Source organism: Eleutherodactylus coqui, chromosome 10 (genome assembly GCF_035609145.1).
Source record: "Eleutherodactylus coqui strain aEleCoq1 chromosome 10, aEleCoq1.hap1, whole genome shotgun sequence".
Lineage (NCBI taxonomy): Eukaryota > Metazoa > Chordata > Amphibia > Anura > Eleutherodactylidae > Eleutherodactylus > Eleutherodactylus coqui.
Window position 1 is genome coordinate 79,141,339 of NC_089846.1, and position 26,291 is coordinate 79,167,629.

General features: G+C 43.4%; 1 protein-coding gene and 2 non-coding genes across 5 annotated transcripts in view; 2 read left to right on the plus strand and 1 right to left on the minus strand.

Moving 5' to 3' along the window:
• The window catches only part of SRPX2 (sushi repeat containing protein X-linked 2), a 54,517-nt gene extending 41,598 nt beyond the window's left edge, over positions 1–12,919 (minus strand). Inside the window, exons 1-2 of one of the 3 annotated variants that reach the window (XM_066581413.1) lie at positions 12,802–12,919; positions 8,778–8,891 (exon numbers count right to left, since the gene is read on the minus strand). In XM_066581413.1, coding sequence (XP_066437510.1) covers positions 8,778–8,844 — 67 coding nt within the window. In that variant the 5' untranslated portion in view covers positions 8,845–8,891; positions 12,802–12,919. Of the gene's footprint in view, positions 1–7,397; positions 7,489–8,777; positions 8,892–12,710 lie in introns of those variants that run through there. The other 2 variants (XM_066581411.1, XM_066581414.1) reach the window with 2 other exon arrangements.
• A 7,041-nt stretch (positions 12,920–19,960) lies between these two features.
• Positions 19,961–20,070, plus strand: TRNAL-CAA (transfer RNA leucine (anticodon CAA)). Its single transcript has 2 exons — positions 19,961–19,998; positions 20,025–20,070. It is a non-coding gene; the product is annotated as a tRNA-Leu (tRNA).
• Positions 20,071–23,336: 3,266 nt separating this feature from the next.
• TRNAN-GUU (transfer RNA asparagine (anticodon GUU)) lies at positions 23,337–23,410 on the plus strand. Its single transcript has one exon. It is a non-coding gene; the product is annotated as a tRNA-Asn (tRNA).
• Positions 23,411–26,291: the final 2,881 nt, after the last annotated feature.

A 26,291-nucleotide genomic window follows, 5' to 3' on the forward strand; every position in this document is an offset into this window, starting at 1 on the left:
ATGAGTTTGGTTCTGGTACGATATTCATGCACGGCACTGTTCTAGTGTAGGTATGTTGCTACGTCCTTCACAAGCAGAATACAGGAAGACTGCCTTTCAGTGCAGTAGATATTGTTTTTTTCTTATGATGGGGGTGGGAGGGTGTAAAATTAACAATTACGCACAAAGTGCCATCTAATCTAAGGCTGGCATTGGATCTAACTCCAGACATTTTTTGATGATGAAGACTAGATAAAACCATCAGGTGATTGTACGTAGCCTCCAGGATTTAACAACGGATTATATGAACCAGCGACGTGGCATCGTCTGTACATTCCAATTGTAATTAATCAACAATCATAAAGTATAAAGTCCCCCTAAGGTCAGTAGCAGGTCTCATGTTGCTGGGACTGACAAGGAGGCACTAGTCATGAATAAGACAATATAACATGCCTCTCGCAGCCGGGGCCTCCAGAGGACTGAATGACGCATTGATGAGCTATCCAAGTGACTAAGCAGGAAGGATAATGTTCTCGTCCTTCGCCCCTATACCTCTTTTAATGCATCCCAAAACTTTATTTGCCTTTGCAGCAGCTGATTGGCATTGGTTATTCCAGTTTAGTCTATAGTCCACTAGTACCCCCAGGTCTTTTTCCATATCACTTTTCCCCAGCGGTACCCCATTAAGTGAATATTGGTAACATCCATTTTTGCTGCCCATGTGCATAACCTTACATTTATCAACACTGAACTTAATTTGCCATTTTTCTGCATTGTCCTCCGTTGCATTAATTATATTGTATAATTTTGTATCATCTGCAAATATTAAAATTTTGCTGTGCAGCCCCTCTATCAGGTCGCTGATAAATTGTCACCCCACTAGTGACTGTGGCCCAATTGGAGTATGAGCCATTTATTACCACCCTCTGCTTTCTATCATTGAGCCAATTTTTAACCCAATTACACACGTTTTCACCCAATCCAAGCTGTCTCATTTTGTATATTAGCCTATTATGTGGCACAGTGTCAAACGCTTTAGAGAAGTCCAGATATACGAGATCAATAGACTCTCCCAGGTCCAGCTTAGAGATTACTTCATCGTAGAAACTGATCAGATTTGTCTGACATGAGCGACCCTTCATGAATCCATGCTGGTGAGGAGTTATTCCCTTGTTCTCCTTGAGGTGCTCATCGATGGCATCTCTCAGAATCCTCTCGAAAATTTTTCCCGTTACTGAAGTGAGACTTACCGGCCTGTAGTTGCCAGGCTCACTTTTGGTCCCCTTTTTATAAATTGGAACCACGTTGGCAATGCGCCAATCCAATGGTACAACGCTGGTCTTGATAGTGTCTAGAAATATTAGTTATAGCGGCCTAGCTAACTCATCACTTAGTTCCCTTAGTATCCTTGGGTGTATTCCATCTGGGCCTGGCGATTTATCAATTTTAATCTTCTTTAACCTGTTCCGCACTTCGTCCTGCGTTAGGTATGACATATTTTGCGAGGGGTTTATTTTAGTCTCCTGTATCTCGTGGGGCATTTACTTTTCGTTTGTGAATATGCTTGAAAAGAAACTATTTAATAGATTTGCCTTCCCTCCATCATCTTTTATGATTTCCCCTGCATTATTTGTTAAAGGGCCAGTACTCTCCCTGCAAATCCTTTTGCTGTTAATATAGTTGAAAAATAGTTTTGGGTTGTTTTTGCTCTCTTTGGCGATCAGTCTTTCCGCCTCCTCCTTGGCAATTTTGATCGTATCTTTGCATATTTTGTTTTTTTCCCTGTACGATTTTAGCGCTTCTTTGCTGCCTTCTTGCTTTAGTAGTTTGAACGCTTTCTTTTTTTTGCTTATTGCCCCCCTTACCGTCTTGTGGAGCCACATTGGTTTCCTATTAGTTGAGATTCTTTTATTTTTAAAGGGAATGAACTGTTCACATGAAGTGATTAGGATCCTTTTGAACTTTTCCCATTTGTCCTCCGTACTGGCATTTTTGAGGATGTTGTCCCATTTAATGTTCTCGATAGTAGTTCTAAGCTGATCAAATTTTGCTTTACTAAAGTTTAGTTTGCTTGTCGCACCCTGATAAGGCTTCTTATTGAATAACAGCTGGAAGTTGATTATATTGTGGTCACTGTTCTCCAAGTGCCCATCAACCTGTACCCCCTTTATTCGGTCCGGTTTGTTAGTAAGTACTAAGTCCAGAATGGCCCTGCCTCTTGTTGGTTCCTGCAGCAGTTGGTTCAGATAATTATCTTTAATTACTCTCAAGAACTTATCACCCCTGTAAGATTTGCAGGTCTCATTTTCCCATATTATATCTGGATAATTAAAGTCCCCCATTATAATTACTTCATTGCGGTTTAACACTTCCTCTATCTGCCTTAATAGTAAATTTTCAGTTTCTTCTGTTGCTTTTGGTGATCTATAGAAGACCCCTATTAGGATTTTGTTATTTTTTCTTCCCTGTATTTCTACCCACAGAGATTCCACCTGTTCTTCTCCTACCCCTATGTCCTTCCGTAGTCTCGGATTTAAGTTCGATTTGATGTACAGACATACCCCTCCCCCTTTCTGGTTACTTCGGTCTCTTCTGAAGAGATTGTATAAACTGAATTCCTGGTATCTTTCCTGTGGCCCATCAATTTACTATTGGTTGTCCTAGAACTAAGGGTCCTGTAAGGGTGGGTTCACACATCACAAAGTTGCTCGGAATTTCAGCTGTGGATTTTACGCCGGAATGTCGCAGCAATGCTCAGTACAATATCAGTAAATGGGGGCGAACAAACAGCAGAAAAACTCCACAGTAGAATAGAGTAATGATTAGGGATGAGCGAGCGTACTCGGAAAAGCACTACTCACTCGAGTAATTTGCTTTATCCGAGTATCGCTTTGCTCGTCCCTGAAGATTCGGGTGCCGCTGCGGCTGACAGGTGAGTCGCAGCGGGGAGCAGGGGAGAGCGGGCGGGAGAGAGGGAGAGAAAGATCTCCCCTCCGTTCCTCCCTGCTCTCCCCTGCAGCTCCCCGCTCCGTGCCGGCACCCGAATCTTCAGGGACGAGCACTGTGATACTCGGATAAAGCACATTACTCGAGCGAGTAGTGCTTTTCCGAGTAAGTTCGCTCATCCCTAGTAATGATCCATAGAGGAAAAACCTCATCAAAATCTGCACATGTGGATTTTGGTGAAGAATTTGTCACTGATAATTTTCTGCGATGTGTGAACCTACCCTCAGGCAGCTGTGACACAAGTGCCGGTGGTGGCCACTAGCACTAGCATTGTCCCGACAATTGCCGAGCTAAACCTGCAAATACAGGTGCAGCCTGGTAATTATCGCTATGGCACGAGCATTAACAGAGCTCATGTAATAGCGCCCTTAGGGCATGTTCATATGAGACCGATTCGCTGTGGAATATCTACAGCATATTTGCAAATCTGCAACACAACCCACACCACTTGTTGCAGAATTCACCCCCTTATTTAGAAGAGTTGGATTCCGCAACGTATCTGGTGCTATAATCGACTGATTTGAATTCCGCATCGCATGTCAATTTCCGCACAGGTTTTCTGTTGATTTTTTTTCTGCAGTATATTGTCAAGATTTTGAAAATCTTATTCACCTTGCTGCTAATTTAAATGCTGCAGATTTTCTGTGCAGAGGGTCCGCACGGAAAATCCGCAGCAAATCACCCCCCCCCCCCTGTGAACATGCGCTACACTTGCAGATTTCCTGCCCAAATGATCACTGATCATCAAATTAACAAGTCGATTGCGCAAAGGGCGGTTTACACGGATTGATGCAAACTGTGTGGGGATGAGCCATCATTAACGTCATCAACCGAGCCGAATGCAGTTTGCATACCGTCAGCAGCACACGTCCGGGAAGACGAGCTGCTGACAAGCAATTGGTTGTTCCCCATAAGATATGCTTTTAGCCGATAACTTGTTTACACAAAGCAATAACTGGGAACGGAAAGTTCTTACAAGCCTTCCTTCCACTGACTCTGCTGTGATACCTTTAAATTTGTCATAATCTGTGCGCAATGGTATGTCCCATTGCTTCATATAAATTGAATAGACTCTATTTGTACTATATGTATTTTCCTCATCACCTCCCCCAAATAGTTTTCTCCCTGTCTCATCTTAGTGTTGCTGGACACAGTTTGTTTTTGTAAGAGGGCAATAAAGCCCCCCCCCCATCTTGTTCATTAGCCATCTAAAGGTGGGTCAGCTGGTTGACTAGTGAAATGTAACAAGCCACTCCCAGCTGAAGTCCTGTAGCCAGAACTTTAAAGTCAGTTCTACCCTCCATGCCTCACCAGAGGCTGCCAGCACTAAGTGTTTGATGCTGTTGAATGATGCAGTTATACAGCGCAGTTCGACAGAGCAGAAGACAGGTATCATACACAACTGTCCAAAGCCTGAAGGGAAATACTCTCCTCTTTGCACTAATCTCCTTCACTATCCTCTTTTCAAGCCTTCACTCTTTCTTCCAATGCCCAGCCCCAACACACTCCATCCACATCAGCCCCTCCCTCCTCTCTTCACCTATGTATGGCTCCCATGCACTGTTCAACTTCCTAAGACGCCTTCAACCCCCCAATACTGCAAAGAAACACCTTAGCCACCCACACAAATCCCCTAGCCATTTGCTTACCCTTGCTACTCTGCTACTCCTAGCTGCAGGGGACATCTCCCCCAACCCAGGCCCACCCCGTACTGTTCTCTACCAAAATGCCCCCCCTGCCCCATTCATATGCGCCCTACGGAACTCCCAATCTGCGTGTAACAAACTCCCAACTATCCATGACCTTTTCACCAGTAAACGCTTGAACTTGCTCGCCCTCACGGAAACCTGGATACAGCAGTCCGATTCTACCTCCCCCGCTGCATTGTCCTATGATGGCCTGCAGTTCTCCCACACCCCCAGATCAGATGACAGACGCGGTGGAGGAGTAGGCATCATCCTCTCCCCAAACTGTACCTTCCAGGTCATTCCCTCAGCTCCCTCGCTTACCTTCCACTCCTTCGAAGTCCACACCCTGCGACTCTTCCGCCCACTGCCTTTGCGTGTCGCAGTTATTTACCGCCCCCCAGGTCCTGCCCGCCTGTTCCTAGACCACTTTGCTGCCTGGCTCCCCCACTTCCTATCCTGTGAAATCCCAACCCTCATCCTTGGTGATTTCAACATTCCTACTAACAACTCTAGCTCCTCATCTGCCTCCCGGCTTTTAACACTTACCTCCTCCCTTGGCTTATCACTAATCTCTGACTCCCCCACTCATAGAGATGGTAACACTCTCGACTTAGTTTTCCTCCGTCTCTGCTCTGCTTCTCATTTTACTAACTCCCCCCTTCCACTCTCAGATCACAACCTTCTCTCTTTCTCCATCAGGCACCCTAGCATCTCTCCTGACCCTCCTATCTATCGCACCTCTAGTGCGGATAGACTGGAGGTTCCTAAACAGTTTGCCGAAACTATTCAGTCCTCCCTATCACCTATCTCTCGCCTCCCCTGCCCTAACCTGGCAGCCGAATATTACCACACCACCCTCAGCCGTGCCCTGGACGAAGTGGCACCGCCTGTGACGCGAGCCGTCAAACGCAGACCACGGCAACCCTGGCTCACGTCCCAAACGCGCTTCATCCGGCGGTGCTCTAGGTGCGCCGAGCGGCTGTGGAGAAAGTCAAAGCTGCCGGCAGACTTCCTCCACTTCAAATTCATGCTTAAAACGTATAACCTAGCCCTTCACCATGCCAAACAAGTTTATTTCACCTCCCTTGTCTCTCCACTATCCCACAACCCTAAACAACTCTTTGAGACCTTTCACTCCCTCCTCAGCCCCAAGGAACAGGCCCCTGCGACAGACCTGACTGCCGGAGAACTAGCTGCCTATTTCAAAGAAAAGATCGACCACATTCGAAAAGAAATCTCTGAAAGCGGCATGGTTAGCCCTGATCCCAGTTTCATCAGCACTGCATCCAGCACCTACTCACTATCTACGCTAGAACCAACGACAGAGGAAGAAGTCTCCAGGCTCCTTTACGCTGCCCGCCCCACCACCTGCGCTAGCGACCCTCTCCCCTCTCACCTCCTCTGCTCCCTTTCCCCAGCTCTCATTACTCACCTTACCACAATCTGCAACCTCCCCCTAACCTCTGGCACTTTTCCCTCCTCATTCAAACACTCCATTATATCCCCTCTGCTTAAAAAAACAACCCTTGACCAGACTAATGCTGCCAACTACCGACCCGTCTCAAACCTCCCCTTTATCTCCAAATTACTGGAACGCCTGGTCTACTCCCGCCTTACTCGCTTTCTCTCTGACAACTCGCTCCTCGACCCCCTCCAGTCTGGTTTCCGCTCTCTACACTCGACCGAAACTGCCCTTACAAAAGTAACAAATGACCTGATGACTGCAAAGTCGAGAGGTGATTACTCCCTACTAATCCTCCTTGACCTGTCTGCTGCATTTGACACTGTCGACCATAATCTCCTTCTCACTATGCTCCGCTCTATTGGTCTAAAGGATACTGCTCTCTCCTGGTTCTCTTCCTACCTCTCTGACCGCTCTTTCAGTGTTTCCTTTGCTGGTTCTATCTCTGCTCCACTTCCTCTCGCTGTTGGGGTACCCCAGGGCTCGGTCCTTGGTCCCCTTCTTTTCTCTATCTATACTGCCCCAATTGGACAAACCATCCACAGATTTGGCCTCCAATACCATCTCTACGCTGACGACACCCAACTATACACCTCCTCTCGTGAGATCTCTGGACCATTCCTCCAAAATATCACCGACTGTCTGTCCGCTGTCTCTAACACTATGTCCTTCCTTTTTCTCAAACTAAACCTCTCTAAAACTGACCTCCTTGTCTTTCCACCTTCTAACCGACCTCCCCTCAACATCTCCATTCCAGTGTCTGGCACCATTATAACCCCCAGACAGCATGCCCGATGCCTTGGGGTCACACTGGACTCTGACCTCTCCTTTGCCCCCCATATCCAATCTCTGGCCCAAACATGCCACATGCACCTCAGAAATATTGCTAAAATACGTCTGTTCCTAACCACGGACACGCTAAAGACGCTCGTGGTTGCGCTCATCCACTCCCGGCTTGACTACTGCAACTCGCTACTCATTGGCCTCCCCCGCACTAGACTCGCTCCACTCCAATCCATACTAAATGCAGCAGCTAGACTCATTTTTCTATCCAGTCGTTATTCAGACGCCTCTGCACTATGCCAGTCACTGCATTGGCTGCCCATCCACTGCAGAACTAAATTTAAACTGCTATACCTCACTCACAAAGCTCTGCATGGCGCTGCGCCACCATACATCGCCTCCCTGCTGTCAGTATACCACCCAGCGCGCTCACTCCGATCAGATAACACCCTCAGACTAAACACCCCTGTAATACGAACCTCTCATGCTCGCCTACAGGACTTCACTAGAGCAGCACCCATCCTCTGGAATGCTCTACCCTAAAGCATCCAGACAATTCCCGATGCACGAAATTTCAGACGTGCCTTAAAAACGCACCTCTTCAGGGAAGCATACCAAATCTCCTGACCTAGTCCCTCGCCCCTCCCTATGGTGCTCCACCCTGTTTGCCTTCTGATAAATGATCTGTACATAAAATTTCCTACTGCCTGTTTCCCCACCCCCTGCATCTCCTGTACCACCCTCAACCCATTTGTGTCTAACCCAATGTATCTCACATTGTAATTGTTGCAATTGTTGTATTGCTTTGCATTTATCCATGCCTGAAAGCGCTGCGGAATAAGTTGGCGCTATACAAATAAAGATTATTATTATTATTATTACAAGCGTTCATTCGGCTGCTTATTAGACCGTATAAAAGGCTGTTAAAGAAAATGGTGTATAGAAAGTGGATGTTTGACTATAAATGCCATCCAATAAAGACTTTTAGTTGCACAACAGCCGGACACGCAGCCCACATACAAGAGGAGAGCTCAAAATAGAATTGCCTCTGCACCTTTAAATTAACCCCATTCTGTTCCCTGCTGCCTGACAAGCTCTGAACATTAGAAAGGGTCAACCAATGAAGCAACTCCCTGAGGAATATAAAGGAAAAAAACATGTGGAGTCTGGAACTCCTGAACTAGTCTGGCATGTACAAGGACTCTTAGACCACACCCCTGTGAGTCACATGACCATTCACTCCGCTTGTAAGAAGTAGCAGAAGGAAACATTTACAGAAGTTGGTGCTGTTGTCACCGTGTAACAAAACTGTAGTTGCCATAGATGATTATTTTGCAGCAGTTAAAAAAATATATAAAATTATAACAAAAAAAGAAAAGGTATTTTCCCTGAGCGGGAATCGAACCCGGGCCGCGGCGGTGAGAGCGCCGAATCCTAACCACTAGACCACCAGGGAAGATTGAGCACTAACTTACTCCATACAGAGGAATTGGAAAAGGCAGTTCCAATGCAGAGCTTATACAGTGGAGCTACGACTTTGCAAGCGAAGGTCAAAAGTCACGGCCATTGTGTGACTACAAGAAACCAGATGTATGTAATAAGTAAATTAATCATAAACACTCAAAGGTGATTGTGGGACTTCCAGCAGTAAACTTCTCCCCACTTAATTGGAAAGGGACCCACAGTATGAAAAGTTGTCCAATGTTGACAGAACTTGTAATATCCTGACTCTATAATAGAACTTTCCTGTATGAAGTTCCAGAATGGAAACGGAAAATCAAAAGAAACGCAACAGCAGAGTCAACATCATAAAAGTAAAATGACAACATTCTGGAAAGATTCAAGTCGTGTTAATTTACCTTCCGAGTGCAGCGCTGTCACTGTCCTGACAAGAACGAGCAGCAGCAGCGGTGTGGACTGTTCCATGACAGGTACGCTTCCACTGGTATGTTACAGCGGCCAGTCAGCAAAACCTACAGAGGAAATGGATTTTACAGCTGAGTCCAGGCAAAGAACAACTTGTTCCTTTCATGCAAAGGAAATGTTTTCTCCTAAAATAATGTGTATGAATGGAATTACAGCAGAATAAAAGCTCCGCGGCCGCATTATCCATATTGTTTACCTGAAACTGATTCCACTTATTATTTTATTATATCTACCTTAAGAAAACCCCTTTTAGTTACCATCTATCAAGAAATGTATCAATACAGCATAATAAAGTAAACAACAACAATGTATGATCATAAACAAGACTGTAAGGGTGGCTTCACATCAGTGTTTGGGGACCCGGCCTTCATTCAGGGAACAGTAAAGTGACCCCTACTCTCTGAACGGATCCGTCTTACAACGGAAATGAAAAGCGCGCAACAGACCTCATTGACCAAAACGGGGTCCGTGTGGCTTCTGGCTTTGCTATTTCGTCCTGTTTTTATACAGTCCTGTTTTAGATGACTGTCAGCTAAACGATCTGCACGAGCCGGTGGCTAGCTGTTGGCGCTCCTGCAGAACGTTTAGACAGGCAGATCACTGCCGAGTATCGTTCACTTCTCGCTCAGCGCTTCACATTCTGTGTATACACGGAGCGGAGGGAGTTTAAATGCAGCGAGAAGTCAGCGAATGAGCAATGCTTTTTACTCTGGTAGAAAATGAGCAACAAACAAAAAATAAACAATTAGTGCCCGATGACTTTATATTTAGGCATAATGATTGCCGCACATTTTTATTCGTTTAAATGAATTTTGCGCAATAATGTTCCCATGTAAATGGCCTTTAAAAACAATCTCACTCAATCACTTGCCCTTCAAGTACAGGTCAGACCGCTCTCACACTTCGCTGTTTGTTTCTAAAACGAAAAAAAGATTTGGTACGGTGTTAGCCAGTAGAGCAATGTGTGATTGTTCTCAGTAAGAGAAACCAAGTAATCTTGTAGATATGATACCTTTTAATGGCTAACAAAATTATATGATGTTATAGCGAGCTTTCAGGGATATCTCGCCCCCTTCGTCAGGCTAATGAATGGAACTAGTTTGGATGGCACATCATTATAACATACAGATGAAGAGGGGAGGAGAATACATTCCTCTTGATCTAAATAAATGTTTACACACAGAAATTTGAGACTGTTTTGCACTCAAAACCTAAAACAGACAAACTGAGCCGAGACATAAATTGTAAATCAGTCCACTGAGCTCAGGATAGTTTTTATGATGTGTCTTATCACTCCTTAAACCTACACATGGAAAGAGATGCAGCACCACCTACTGGATGGCAACAATATTACAAGTCAAGTTCTGAATTTTTATGAAGTTTTAAAGAGAGGGGAAAAAAAAGATTTAAAAAAAATTATGATTGGGAAAGGGCATACCTCTTGACCTTCTTCGGACCTTTCATATTTTCCACTTATGCAAGAATCCCAGGCTGAGGTTCAATTCATTCTTGACGGTATGAAACATGGCCATAAATTTGTACTACCAAATTCTTCTGTGATGCTGCGAGTTGAAATTGCCCTTGAGTATGATAACTCTCATCTGCTCTGTGCTGTGTCCCTGACCACAAAAATGTTTTGCCAAAACACAAGTATACGGCAGCCGCTTTTATGTCTCCGCAATACGGAGGAGTGTCCTGGCCTCATCACAGACTCCTATGATGCTCAGAGCTCGGGTCAGAAAACCTGCGGAGGGTCAGAACGCTCATCCAGATTACAGATGCATAGAATAGAATATTCTACTGTATCACAATCATAACAGTTAGGGACTATATCCCACGGCCAGGCTTACCCGGGGACGTTTGGTGCAACCTTTCTATAAAAAGCTTCCTGTTTACTATCAGTCATTTTTGTTACTTATTAAAAAGTATCATATTTGTAAGAATTTTTTGTTTAGCAAATTCACGTCCCAAAATATGATTTACTGAGCTGATTTAATAGACAGAAGGATTTGCTATTATTTTTAGAATGTGGTTAAAAAATCAACACTCGGCTTCTTAGTCAAATATGTGTCTGCTGGCTGAGACGCCATTGTGCGCACGAATCTACTCCAAATGTTGCACAAAGTCTTCTTAGTTCATTATTTGACGGCTCTTTTTATTGGCCGCTCTGTTTGGATGAGGCTGCATGGTGTGATACCACACTCACCCGAAGCCCTATCCATCCTCCATGGCCAATGGCGATTCTATAGCTGTTGGCTACTATGTGTGGATGTGGTTTATCCAGCTGCACCGTGTGGCCAATGGTGGCGTGATCTTACAGCTATTGGCCACCACCCAGCCGCACCACGTGGCCATTGGTGGCATGATCTTACAGCTATTGGCCACCACCCAGCCACACCGCGTGGCCAATGGTGACATGATCCTATAGCTATTGGCCACCACCCAGCCGCACTGCGTGGCCAATAGTGGCATAATCTTACAGCTGTTGGCCATCATCCAGCCGCACCACGTGGCCAATGATGGCATGATCCTATAGCTATTGGCCACCACCCAGCCGCACTGCGTGGCCAATAGTGGCATGATCTTATAGCTGTTGGCCACCACCCAGCCGTACTGTGTGGCTTCACCCTTTCCTTGTAATCTTGGAATCCAGAAATGAACCTCCTACAGAACAACTTAACAGAAGATCTAAAGGAACCACTGCTGCGTTATCTAAAATATATCTCGCAACTTTCCCGTCCAGCAGTAACATACGCATCCAAAATCTGCAATGAAGTTTACACCGGATTCTGGCATGGCTTTCATGTTGGCTTGGCAGCCGGATGTCACTCATTCCACTGAAATGAAGTCCAAAGTTAATTTTCAGCGCCAAACAGAGCATGCTGCAATTTGAAAATCCGCAGTGGATTATTCCGCTCTTAGTGAATAGTGTTTGTTAAGCCGCATCCACTAACATGTTACTATGCATAGCTGCAGAAATTGGTGCTGAAAAATTCCACATCTAGAACGTGTTGTGTGTAACCGGCCTAAACGCCCTCCGCGTCGCCCCTGCTTAGTTATGATGCTAGGAGCTAAATTCTTCTGTCTCACAAGACTGGAGTCTTCCAACACATCGGATTTGTTGCAGCCATTTCCAAAGCGGTCTCATTTACCGGAACAGTTTGTTACAGAAACGGCCACAATCAGATGTACGGAACAGTTTTTCAATTGCAGGGATTTCTGCAACAAATCTTCCGCTGGGAAGAAACTAAACTTAATAACTTGGATAAACTAAAACAGCTTTACCAGGACTAACTGCGATACCCATATGCTATGGAGGAGAATGCTCAGCTCTGGGGGAGGAACATGTTCATACCCGACTGACAGCGATATAAATAAGCTTCTGATATTTGATCCTGAATAGAAAATTGAACCAATAAAAATTTTAAAATGGATAAATATGATAGATATGTGATAGAGAAAAAGAGAAGGGAGTGAGGACAGATAGATAGATAGATAGATAGATAGATAGATAGATAGATAGATAGATAGATAGATAGATAGATAGATAGATAGATAGATGAGATAGATAGATGAGATAGATAGATGAGATAGAGAGATATGAGATAGATAGATAGATAGATAGATAGATAGATAGATAGATAGATAGATAGATAGATAGATAGATGAGATAGATAGATGAGATATGACCAAAATCCGCCAGGGGTGAACGTACGCTAAACAAACTTGTAGATTATTTTCACTTTATCTTTATGATAAGCCCGAATCAAACAAGTGTTTGGAGAAGACAGTTAAACATTTAGAGAGAAATGAGTAGGAAAGAAGACCCCCCAAACCATTCATCTGTTGTAATGAAGAAAACTCACCCTCTTCTACTTCATACGTTAAACTAAAAACGGTGTTCAGAGTCTGAACAATATTCACGAGTTCTCATGAACACCTTCTGCTGCTTCTTACCGGTCGCTTGGGAGCTGCGGCGCCTCTTTCTTCCCCTGAAGGCTCCTGATAATGAAGAAACGCTGATCCCACAAGCCAGATGTGCAGACGTCTCAATTCTGCCAGACACTCTCTGGTTCTACAGTAAGAGGAGACGAAAGGTTGGAGGGTGGAGGTAAAAAAAATGATCCTACGCCTGCCAAACAGCAGCTCGGCTGTGTCATTTTGGTAATTATAACATTTCATTGAAGGAAACGCTGAGTAGGCTAGAAAGCTCTTAGAAAGTGTCATTGCCTGTTATTGCAAAAACTTACATTGTGCAAAAGAAACTAGATTTATACTTTTTTTAATCAAAAAAATCAAGAGAACAATCGGGATACTATTGTGCTTCTAGCACACATGAGACTTCATAACATGACTGTCCCATGCACAGAGACCCTAAAGACGCACATAGATGCTTACAGCATCTTACTATATTAACTACCTTGATGGGAATGTTCCATCTGAAAGGTACTTATTCTTTAAATCAAGTTTTTATGTTGAATATTTTTAAAGAGTTTTTGGTAGTTTTTCTTTAATTTTACCTTTCCCTGTCTATATTTAATAAACACTGAGTGGCTCCTTATTAGAGCCTCAGCCCTATCCCAATTTGCACTTCCCTGTATGGACATTCTCCCCGTGACCCCGGACTGCTGTATAAAATCATGTGACAAGTTTTCAGTGGATCAGTTGCAGTGTGAATCCACATTAGATAGTGTGTGATAAGTATCAGACAGAAGGCTGCACTGCATGGAAGTGACTGCAATATATAGAGGAGCCCAGCAGAGTGTGACAGACAGTCAGGGAAGGGGACTAAGATGGATTTTTTTTGCCTGAGTAGACCTTTAATAAACTAAAATTACATTTTTGTGCTGAAAAATGCCTCTAAAGTGCTGGACAATGGGGGTCTCACTCTCTCCTAATTTGCTATCCATTGCCTGTTGCCATGTGATACCAGTCTCTAATAATAGAGAGACCGAGAAGGAAAAAAGAAAGTGTAGAAGAGAGATTATGCATGCAGCCTATTGAAGTATGTGGAAAGAAGGAGGAGGAGGGGGGAAGAAACAGAGATAAATACAGACACTGCAGAAACTATGGGTGAGTGATTTACAACTACTGAAATCAGATCTGTACTGCTCTAGTGCCTTCCATGCTGAAGTGATTTATGAGTATTTTACAGACATGAAGGAAGCAGATTCTACAGTGTTTCTGTGTGCAGTCTATAGAACATAGTACAGCAGCCAGGCTCCCCTCACTAGTTTAGAGGCAACTGAGAATTAGTGATGCAGTCTGATTGGGGATGCATGCAGGATGCATGTCATATAATGACAAGATGTAATGTTATGCCTCCTGTACACACACATCAGCTTATTCTAAATAGTCATCTAAAACATCAAGCATGGTCAATATCAAGGTAAAATGGTGAACATGGGAGTAAACGTTTCAACAAGAAAATCAACCAAATTGAGAAAGGATCTCTGGAGGTTAGTGGAGTAAAGTACATGAAACAACTAAAAATAGGTAGAATAAAAGCATCTGCCCAATTACTTATAAATAGAGATGAGCGAACGTGCTCGGCCACGCCCCTTTTTCGCCCGAATACCGCGATTTTCGAGTACTTCCGTACTCGGGCGAAAAAATTCGGGGGTCGCCGTGGCGGCGCGGGGGGTTGCAGCGGGGAGTGGGGGGGAGAGGGAGAGAGAGAGGGCTCCCCCCTGTTCCCCGCTGCTACCCCCCACGCCGCCACGCCTCTCCCCGCCCCCCGGCGCACCCGAGTACTTTTCACCCGAGTAGTGAAGTACTCGAAAATCGCGGTGCTCGATTGCGAAATCACCCTTACCGAGTACGTTCGTTCATCTCTACTTATAAACCTTCTTTCACACTATCATTGTGGGTCTTGTTTTCCTGCTTCAATGTGGGAGCAGGAAAATGTAATCTACTGTCCAAAATCACCCCATTGATTTTAATGGAGTCTGTTTGGTTTCCATCTGGCATTTGCCCGTACAAAATAGCTCAGGATGCTGCACTATTTTGTTGAGGATTTCAGTTTGAGAAAATCAGTGATGGGGATACTGAATGAAGCCCCAAACACTGATGTGAACAAAGCCTTGTGCAGTGACGCAGTACTTCATCCTGGTCCCTTCCATAAATGTCATACATGTATGTCTTATGTAGAAGCACTGTTAATCTTGTCATTTCCAGTGTGTGTGTTGCACAGCTGTAGCATTTGAGAGGTTAATGTCTGCAAAAATCCAAAACCTGCATGTAAATGTATCAAGTCTGTCATGTCATGTGGTATGATAGGAGGTTATAAATGTGAGTGATGGAGAGCAGAAACCACAGAGTCCATGTCTTCAGGAGTTGGGTAGTGCAGGTGGTCCGGGCACATGGGGACACCTGCAGTCCTTGTGTGCTGAAGCATGGAGGAAGAGGAGAGGTTGCCCATGCTGCTATGATTAGATACTAAATGAAGTGAGCCCCATAGAGAGAGAGAAGGAGGGAGCATCAGTAAGTCTGTGGTGTTGTGCAAGGTCCAGTGCAGAGGTACTACTGATTTTATTTGATTTCCTATGCGGCCGTCTAAAGTCTGGATCACCGCGTAGAGGTACACCCTGTTTGTCTGTCACACCTACACGGCACTAAGGCTGGGTGGAGGTACTACGAGTCAAGAATCTCAAAAGTTTATTAATTTACCTGCACTGAAAAGTCTGTCATTGAACTGCCTTGTATTGTTGTGATTATTCTCCAAGTAAAGTTATTGCCAGGCTCTGACCATTCCCAGAGACCTGTGGTACTGCAAAGACTGTCTGTGGCAGAGTTTATTTGCCCGGGATCATACCAGTGGGAATGGTGGCATCACGCCTTACAACTACCCCCCTGTTATCCAGTTTGGTGGGCTTTCCCTATTCTAGGGATGTCTGAGGTGGACTACAGTGATACTCTGGCCTTGGCCGCGTGTGTCCCTCTGGGAAGAAGCATGGTAAGTGCCACCGTGGCAAGTCAGCACTCTACCCTCCCAGCTCCCCACATATGTCAGGTGTCAGGGGTGTCCCTATGGGACGCTGCATTTGTATATATTTAGCTTAGATTTAAGTAGCACCTTTGGCTGTGAAAGGGGTTTTGTGGACTTAAAAAAACATTTCACAGACTTCAGCGACCTTGAAAGAATAGCCATGAAACCTCTGATTGGCTGAATGGTCACATGCACAATGAAGCCTGATGGCTTCTTCTGGATTATGAGCAGTAGGCACTGGGGCTCTAGTGCTGGAGGAGGTGCAGCGTCCGAGGAGCGGCCCACAGCCGCGGAGACAGCGGGTAGAGAAAGGCCTTGTCACGGGGCTCTACCATCTCCTCCCCTGGGGTAGCTCGGGACCCGACGAAGGTGCTTCTCGGGGAGATCACAGGGATAGTAACGAAAGGTTACCTGTAGTCCAATTGTCACCCGTGACGCCACCATTTCATTCTCTGCAGCGGATCTCCCAGATGTAATAAAGTAGTCCACATACAGGGTATTTTCTGAACGAGAAGCGGAAACAGTCAATTCTGTTTGTTTACTTCAACACTTGAATGTATATTAAAACAATCTTTGTACAGTAGCCAATTATCATGGTGCAGCAGGGAGGATTCTTGGGTATTTGTATAATCCACAGTCTAAGTTATCTGTGAGATTTCTCTCCCGGCAAACTCTCTCTCTCCTGTCATACACTCCTCTCGCTTAGTAGCAGTTTTTCCATTTCTCCGGATGCATGCGTTACCGATGCTGCACACCCACGCATTTCCATCATGTCCAGGCTTTCACTCTCTCTACATATGGAAGCCATCAGTAGTCTCTTGGCAGGACCAGGCCCTGGCGGAAACAGCAGACCACCTCTCCGACTCTTCCATGTCTCTGGCATTCGCTGAGTCGACTCAACTCTCCTTCACTCTCTTGCATTGCATTCAACAGGCACATATATACAACAACGTCACATGACACATCCAAAACAATACATTTTCAGACAGGACAGAACATACCAGACATTAACCCATTCAGGTATGCAATACACATAAATCAAATGCACTCCACAAACAAGACACTGACAAGACATTGGCATGAGACAGACATATAACATTATGGAGGGGCCCTATTAACTCTCGGCCACTAGAGAGGCGCCACTGGAGCAAGTGAATAAATGTGGATTTTTTTTTTTATATATATATATATTTGAACTACTGAAAAAAAAGTTTTAAATCTTGGAAAACCTGAAAGGCCACACCCACCCAGGGACAAGCTCTCATCTTTTTCTCTTATATACCTTATTAGGTGCACCTTTCTAGTAAAGGGTAGATCTCCACTCAGTCTTGCAACAGTTCAAAATCTTTGTGGCATTAGTTCTGTAAGGTGGTGAATACATTAGGAATTGCTGAGTACATCCTGCTGTCGCACATCCATGCTTGCCTTCTATTTTAAAAGCACAATTTCTACCAACTGCAACTCTTTGTGGCACAATTGCTTTGCATGTTAGAAAAGGTTGGTGGTTCAAGCCCACCCAGGGATGCAATTTTGTCTTTGTTATTTGAATTTGTTGGACTTTCCTACTGTAAGAGAATTTCAAGAACAATAAAAGCTGTGATGATGGAAACCTGCATGGCTATAACAGACATATAATAACGATGCTTCATACTAAATTTGCCTGAAATAGCTGGTACATTGTATAATGGTAACCGCTCTACAAGACGCCTGGCATTTTATGATAATTTAACATTACATTCATTTGCCTTTATGGACTTTTTTTGCCTCTTAAAGCTATACACCTCCGTCTTACTGCAAGAGGGGAGTTGCCTAGACTGACCTCCAGTTTTCTCTTAAAGGGGTTGTCCCGCGCCGAAACGGGTTTTTTTTTTTTTTAACCCCCCCCCCCCCCGTTCGGCGCGAGACAACCCCGATGCAGGGGTTAAAAAAACAAACCACTCAGCGCTTACCTGAATCCCGGCGGTCCGGCGTCTTCATACTTACCTGCTGAAGATGGCCGCCGGGGTCTGCTTCCTCCGTGGACCGCAGCTCTTCTGTGCGGTCCATTGCCGATTCCAGCCTCCTGATTGGCTGGAATCGGCACGTGACGGGGCGGAGCTACACGGAGCCGGCATTCTGCACGAGCGGCTCCATTGAAGAGAGCAGAAGACCCGGACTGCGCAAGCGCGGCTAATTTGGCCATCGGAGGGCGAAAATTAGTCGGCTCCATGGGAACGAGGACGCCAGCAACGGAGCAGGTAAGTGAAAAACTTTTTATAACTTCTGTATGGCTCATAATTAATGCACAATGTACATTACAAAGTGCATTAATATGGCCATACAGAAGTGTATAGACCCACTTGCTGCCTCGGGACAACCCCTTTAAGCTCATTGTTTTGAACAATCCTACTTAGGCTGCCTGTCTACGGGCGTTTTTGGATTGCGTTCCCTGCTGCGATAATCCGGCTGCGGGAAATGCAACGCACGCGTTGCTATGGAAAGCGCAGCCCCCCTGCCCACAAGCAGAAAATCAGAGCAATTCTCCACTCGCGGCCGGCAAATCGCAGCATGCTGCGAATTGGCGTTATCCTCCGCGGTCAGACTATCTGTTTAGATAGGTGAACCGCGGAGATCCGTCTGCAGGCTCCTGCTCCTGGGCAGCGGCTCCCGCGGCAGAATACTGCAACGCCCGTGGACAGGCAGCCTTTGATAGCTACTGTATATTTTGCCTAACCTTTCTCACTTTGAGTTGCTGCTTTTAATTCTCTTACAGCTACATTCCACCTCCCTTTGTTACTACTACAGAAAGGGAATTGGCTCAAATGGTAGACATATAACCCACAAGTGCCCTCAGGTTTATTTGCATATTTATTGATTGACATTTTCCTTTTTTGTCAGTTTTTTGTTTGTCTCTTAAAGCTGTAGTCCAACTTTCACCCACAGCATAGGTTTATAGGAGGGGAATTAGCTCAAATGGTAGAGCGCTCGCTTAGCATGCGAGAGGTAGCGGGATCGATGCCCGCATTCTCCATTTTTTTTATCTAATCTGTGTTTTGCTGTATATTGAAACATAAAAAGTTGAAATAGTGAAAGGAGTATTACTGCGATCAGCTGTCAGCGACGTTCTGGATGTTTTTTGTCTTGTCATCATTTGCTAGGATATAAAGGTTTTGTGGGTCATATACATGTGAGCCAGCACCCCCAGGCCTGAGATGCACCAATGTCTCTACTGCTCTAAGAGCAGCCTGTTGAGGCCTTCTTGCCTCAGGAGATCATCAGATTCTTGAGTTCTAGTCATTTTCGCAGCTTGAGCTCTGCTAGAGTTACCCGCTAGATCTGACTGGCGCAGCGTATTAAAAGAAGACCAAAAAATGGATAAGAAATATGATTATCAAAAGGAAACCATTTCTTACATGGCTGAAGTAAACTAAAAGCTGTGCTGTGAATTGTTGGTATTTCTTATACTGCTGAGGTAAAATTAAAGCTGCGCTGTAATTGGTTGCTATGGGGCTACACAGATTTTCACTATAATAGATTTTCATAGAAAGATTCCAAATTTTTACACATTGAAAAACAATTTGGAGAATGCGGGCATCGATCCCGCTACCTCTCGCATGCTAAGCGAGCGCTCTACCATTTGAGCTAATTCCCCTCCCATAGGCACTTATTGTAGGGGGAATGTGGACTACAGTGTTAAAAGACAAGCAAAAGACTTGTACGGAAGGTAAATGTGAATCAATAAGAAGGTAAATAAACCTGAGGGAACTTTCTTCTTACATTTCTCACTGACCCGGATCGGTACTTGTGGGTTATCTGCCACCACTCTTTGGAGTCGACCCATTTGCCGCTATCTTGCAGGCTGTTGCTGCGTTTATACCAGCTGAATAATATTATAAGTATTTATGTCTTGGAGAAATAAAAATACTTTAAGAAATAAATAGTGTTTTTTTACGCATATGTATTAGTGAACAATTTGTGAAATTAATTTAAAAAGTGGTGACAGATAACCCGCAAGTACCGACCCGAGTCAGTGAGAAATGTAAGAAGAAAGTAAGAAATGATAAAAGGGAAATATAGGAAGACGAGAAATATGATAGAGACTCAAAACTTATGGGTTTAGGGGTCTAAGTGGAGGAAAAGCTGCAAGTTGTCAGGATGGCCGAGCGGTCTAAGGCGCCAGACTCAAGAGGACTCTCTTCCCTGCCCATGGGTGTTCTGGTCTCCACATGGAGGCGTGGGTTCAAATCCCACTTCTGACAATCATTTTGTCCCCCTTCCTCTTTAGTGCATACAAAGAACTCCATCTCCAAATGCAAAAAATTATATTATCAATTTGGTGATTTTGGTCAAAAGAGATAGGCCTTGAAACAATAATGTAGGCCTTGAAACCATAATTTTACCTGGGGTGCTGGAGATTAAAAAAAAATTGAAACAAGGTTGTCAACAATGTGTTGGACTGACATGACTCTGTTGACAGCCACAATAAAACAACAGCACAAACAGTGGAACCTGAAGGACACCGGTACAAGTGACATTATTTTTATACATTTCTGAACCAATAAAAAAATGTTTTAAATCCTAGAAAACCCCTTTAACTTAAAGGCCACGCCCACCCTGGGACAAGCTCTCATCTTTTTCTCTTATATACCGTATTAGGTGCACCTTTCTAGTAAAGGGCAGATCTTCACTCAGTCTTGCAACAGTTCGAAATCTTCGTGGCATTAGTCCCGTAAAGTGGTAAATACATTAGGAATTGCTGAAAACATCCCATTCTCGCACATCTATACTTGCCTTCTATTGTAAAAGCACAATATCCACCAACTACAAGTCTCTGTGGTGCAATCGGTTAGCGCGTTCGGCTGTTAACCGAAAGGTTGGTGGTTCAAGCCCACCCAGGGACGCAGGCTCTTTTTGTCTACATTATTTGAATTTGTTGGACTCTCCTACTGTAAGAGAATTTCAAGGACACTGAAAGCTGTGATGATGGAAACCTGCATGGATATAACACACAATGATTCAGCTACTTAGATAATAATGTGGCTTCATACTGAATTTTTGGATTTGCTATTTGCCTGAAATAGCTGATACATTGTATAAAGGTAACCACTCTACAAGACGCCTGTCATTTTTTGAGTATTCAACTTCACATACATTTGTAATAGTGGCTCTTTTTTGGCCTCTTAAAACTATAAGCCACCGTCTTACTGCAAGAGGGGAGTTGGCTAGACTGACCTCCAGTTTTCTCTTTAGCCCATTGTTTTGAACAATTTATGAATTACACATAGCAAAAGAATAACTGAATTCGCTTCTATTTGCATTGTGAACATTTAATTACATGCAGAGTACTAATAGCTTTTTAGAATGTTTCTTCAGGTTCTGTTTCATGCAGATATGTGAATACGACCATACATTCCTAAGGGCTCCTGTCCACGAGTGATAGTTCATTGCGTTATCCACAGCGAATATCCGGCCGCGAGTAATGCAGTGCACACTTTCCATAGCGTTGCTCAGATATGCTCAATGCGGAGACCTGACAGTTCTCTTCTCTGCTCCGCGGTGGCAGGCTAGCAATATTCTGCCTTGCCCGTGAACAGGGGGCCTCAGAAATATTGAGTGTTTTATTTACTATAATAGATTTTCATAGAAAGATTTCAATTTTTTACACAGTAAAAAGTAATTTGGAGAATGCGGGCATCGATCCCGCTACCTCTCGCATGCTAAGCGAGCGCTCTACCATTTGAGCTAATTCCCCTACCATAGAGCTTTCTTGTGGGAGAAAGTTGGACTACAGCTTTCAGAGACAAACAAAAGACTGACAAAGAAGGAAAATGTCAATCAATAAATATGCAAATAAACCTGAGGGCACTTGTGGGTTATCTGTCACCACTCTGTGGAGTTGACCCATTCGCCGCTATCTTGCAGGCTTTTGCCACATTTATACCAGCTGAATAATATTATCATTATTTATGTCTTAGAGAAATTAAAACATTTTAAGAAATAAATGGTGTTTTTGTTACACATATGTATTGGTGAACAATTTGTGAAATTAAACAAAAAAGTGGTGACAGATAACCCGCAAGTACCGATTCAGTGAGAAATGTAAGAGAAAAGTATGAATTGATAAAAGGGAAACATAATACGAGAAAGATAGCAGAGGGTCAAAGTTTATGAGTTTAGAGATCTCAGTAAAGGCTGAGCTAAGTGGGGGGGGGGGGGCATTTTCAGAAGTGGGATTTGAACCCATGGCAAAATTAATATAAGACCCTGTGTTTTATTAATTTTTGCCCCAAAAGAGGCACAGGGTCTTATTTTCAGGGGATGTCTTATTATACTTACCTAGCAGGCGCCGTCCGGGGTCCCTCCTGCTGGTCTCTGGAGGCTTACTTGCACTCCTCAGCCACTGACAGAAGATCAGTTGTTGGTAAAATGTTCATAAACACCGCCTCCAGTAAGCAATGGCTCTGATTGGTTCTCGAGCTCCGTGGCTGAGCCAAAAAAATGCAGCGCTCGATGAGCCAATGCGATGGTTGTGATTGGATCTGCAAGCGCTGGATTGATTGGCTGAGCTGCGGCACTTGAGAACCAATTAGAGCCATCTCTTCCTGGAGGCAGGGTTACGAACCCCATTACCATGAAGTGATCATCTGTCTGCATCTGAGAACTGCAAGGAAGCCCAGACAAGCAGGAGGAACCTGGACGGTGCCTGCTAGGCAAGTATAATAAGACGTCCCCTGAAAATAAGACCTTCTGCCTCTTTTGAGGCAAAAATTAATATAAGACAGGGTCTTATTTTCAGGGTAACACAGAACAAGTCGTAAGAATAGCTAAGCAGTCTAAGGTGCCAGAATCAAGAGAATTGTTCTCCCTACCCATGGGTTTTCTGGTCTCCAAATGGAGACATAGGTTCAAATTCCCACTTCTGACAATGATTTTGTCTATTCCCCCCTCAACCTCCCCAACTTTAGCGCATACAAAGAACTGCATCTCCAACTGAAATGCTAAAAATGATGTTATCAAAAAAATGTTATACCTACAATTTGCTGATATCAGTCAAATGAGATAAACATATTTGTAGGCTTTGAAACAGTAATTTCACCTGGGGTGTTAGAGATTTAAAAAAAAATGAAAACAAGGTTGTCAACAATGTGTTGGACTGTGTTCACACTGACATGACTCTGTTGGCAGCCTCAATAAAACAACAGGACATACAATGGAACCTGATAGACACCGGTATAAGTGACAGTTTTTTATACATTTCTGAACCAATAAAAATGTTTTAAATCCTGGAAAACCCCCTTAACTTAAAGGCCACGCCCACACTGGGACAAGCTCTTATCTTTTTCTCTTATATACCGTATTAGGTGCACTTTTCTAGTAAAGGGCAGATCTCCACTCAGTCTTAGAACAGTTCAAAATCTTCGTGGCATTAGTTCTGTAAAGTGGTAAAGAAATTAAGAATTGCTAAGAACATCCCGTTGTCACACATGTATACTTGCCGTCTATTGTAAATGCACAATAACCACAAGTCTCTGTGGCGCAATCGGTTAGCGCGTTCGGCTGTTAACCGAAAGGTTGGTGGTTCAAGCCCACCCAGGGACGCAGGCTCTTTTTGTCTACATTATTTGAATTTGTTGGACTCTCCTACTGTAAGAGAATTTCAAGGACACTGAAAGCTGTGATGATGGAAACCTGCATGGATATAACACACAATGATTCAGCTACTTAGATAATAATGTGGCTTCATACTGAATTTTTGGATTTGCTATTTGCCTGAAATAGCTGATACATTGTATAAAGGTAACCACTCTACAAGACGCCTGTCATTTTTTGAGTATTCAACTTCACATACATTTGTAATAGTGGGTTTTTTTTGGCCTCTTAAAACTATAAGCCACCGTCTTACTGCAAGAGGGGAGTTGGCTAGACTGACCTCCAGTTTTCTCTTTAGCCCATTGTTTTGAACAATTTATGAATTACACATAGCAAAAGAATGACTGAATTCGCTTCTATTTGCATTGTGAACATCTAATTACATGCAGAGTACTAATAGCTTTTTAGAATGTTTCTTCAGGTTCTGTTTCATGCAGATATGTGAATACGACCATACATTCCTAAGGGCTCCTGTCCACGAGTGATAGTTCATTGCGTTATCAACGGCGAATATCCGGCCGCGAGTAATGCAGTGCACACTTTCCATAGCGTTGCTCAGATATGCTCAATGCGGAGACCTGACAGTTCTCTTCTCTGCTCCGCGGTGGCAGGCTAGCAATATTCTGCCTTGCCCGTGAACAGGGGGCCTCAGAAATATTGAGTGTTTTATTTACTATAATAGATTTTCATAGAAAGATTTCAATTTTTTACACAGTAAAAAGTAATTTGGAGAATGCGGGCATCGATCCCGCTACCTCTCGCATGCTAAGCGAGCGCTCTACCATTTGAGCTAATTCCCCTACCATAGAGCTTTCTTGTGGGAGAAAGTTGGACTACAGCTTTCAGAGACAAACAAAAGACTGACAAAGAAGGAAAATGTCAATCAATAAATATGCAAATAAACCTGAGGGCACTTGTGGGTTATCTGTCACCACTCTGTGGAGTTGACCCATTCGCCGCTATCTTGCAGGCTTTTGCCACATTTATACCAGCTGAATAATATTATCATTATTTGTGTCTTAGAGAAATTAAAACATTTTAAGAAATAAATGGTGTTTTTGTTACACATGTATTGGTGAACAATTTGTGAAATTAAACAAAAAAGTGGTGACAGGTAAACCGCAAGTACCGATTCAGTGAGAAATGTAAGAGAAAAGTATGAATTGATAAAAGGGAAACATAATACGAGAAAGAAAGCAGAGGGTCAAAGTTTATGAGTTTAGAGATCTTGAATTTGTTGGACTCTCCTACTGTAAGAGAATTTCAAGGACACTGAAAGCTGTGATGATGGAAACCTGCATGGATATAACACACAATGATTCAGCTACTTAGATAATAATGTGGCTTCATACTGAATTTTTGGATTTGCTGTTTGCCTGAAATAGCTGATACACTGTATAAAGGTAACCACTCTACAAGACGCCTGTCATTTTTTGAGTATTCAACTTCACATACATTTGTAATAGTGGCTCTTTTTTGGCCTCTTAAAGCTATAAGCCACCATCTTACTGCAAGAGGGGAGTTGGCTAGACTGACCTCTAGTTTTATATATATACTAGCTGATATACCCGACTGTGCCAAGTTAATTTGATACAGGTGTTTGTGTGTTGTTCACATGGAAAATTTTATGAAGTCATGAGTACTTTAGACGAACCGAGGAATAAAATATGTATACACATAGAGGAGCAGTAGATTCTCCTCAGGCTGCATGTACTGATGTTCCTCCACAGAATGCACTATCCCTCCCACTCTCCTCACTTAGGACCTAAAGAATGGTCTTGCCAAATTTCATGCTTGTATAACACTGGGAAGGTACATTACATAGGTGTGCCAATACTTTTGCACTTAGCATTAAATAATCGAGTTGTGACCCCTTTACCTTTCCTATTTAGGACCTAAAGAACGGTCATGCCAAATTTTATGCTTGTACAGCAATGGGAAGGTAGAGAATTAGTGGCCAGTCAGTTAGTCAATCAGCGAGTGAGTCAGTCAGTGAGGGCTTTCACTATATATATATATATATATATATATATATATATATATATATATATATATATATATATATATATATATATAAAATCCTGCTTATAGCCACTAAGCTATTGATTTGTTATATGTGAATGTTTTTACACTTCACTATACAGCAAAATGCAGATTAGATAAAGAAGATACACATTCCATGCAGACCAAGTCGAGGGTAACAAGCTAGTACATATAATATTATGTTTAGCCACTAAGCTATTGATTTGTTATATGTGAATACTACCATGCATTCATAAGACATATTGAGTGTTTTATCCACCATAATAGATTTTCATAGAAAGCTTCCAATTTTTTACATCGTAATAAATAATTTGGAGAATGCGGGCATCAATCCCGCTACCTCTCGCATGCTAAGTGAGTGCTCCACCATTTGAGCTAACTCCCCTCCTATAGACATTTGCTGTAGGGGAAAGTTGGACTACAGCTTTAAGAGACAAAAAAAAGCCTCACAAAGAAGGAAAATGTCAATCAATAAATCTGAAAATAAACCTTAATAAAGGGAACTTTCTTCTTACATTTCTCACTGACCCGGGTCGTTACTTGTGGGTTATCTGCCACCACTCTTTGGAGTCGACCCATTTGCCGCTATCTTGCAGGCTGTTGCTGCGTTTATACCAGCTGAATAATATTCTAAGTATTTATGTCTTGGAGAAATAAAAATACTTTAAGAAATAAATAGCGTTTTTTTACGCATATGTATTAGTGAACAATTTGTGAAATTAATTTAAAAAGTGGTGACAGATAACCCGCAAGTACCGACCCGAGTCAGTGAGAAATGTAAGAAAAA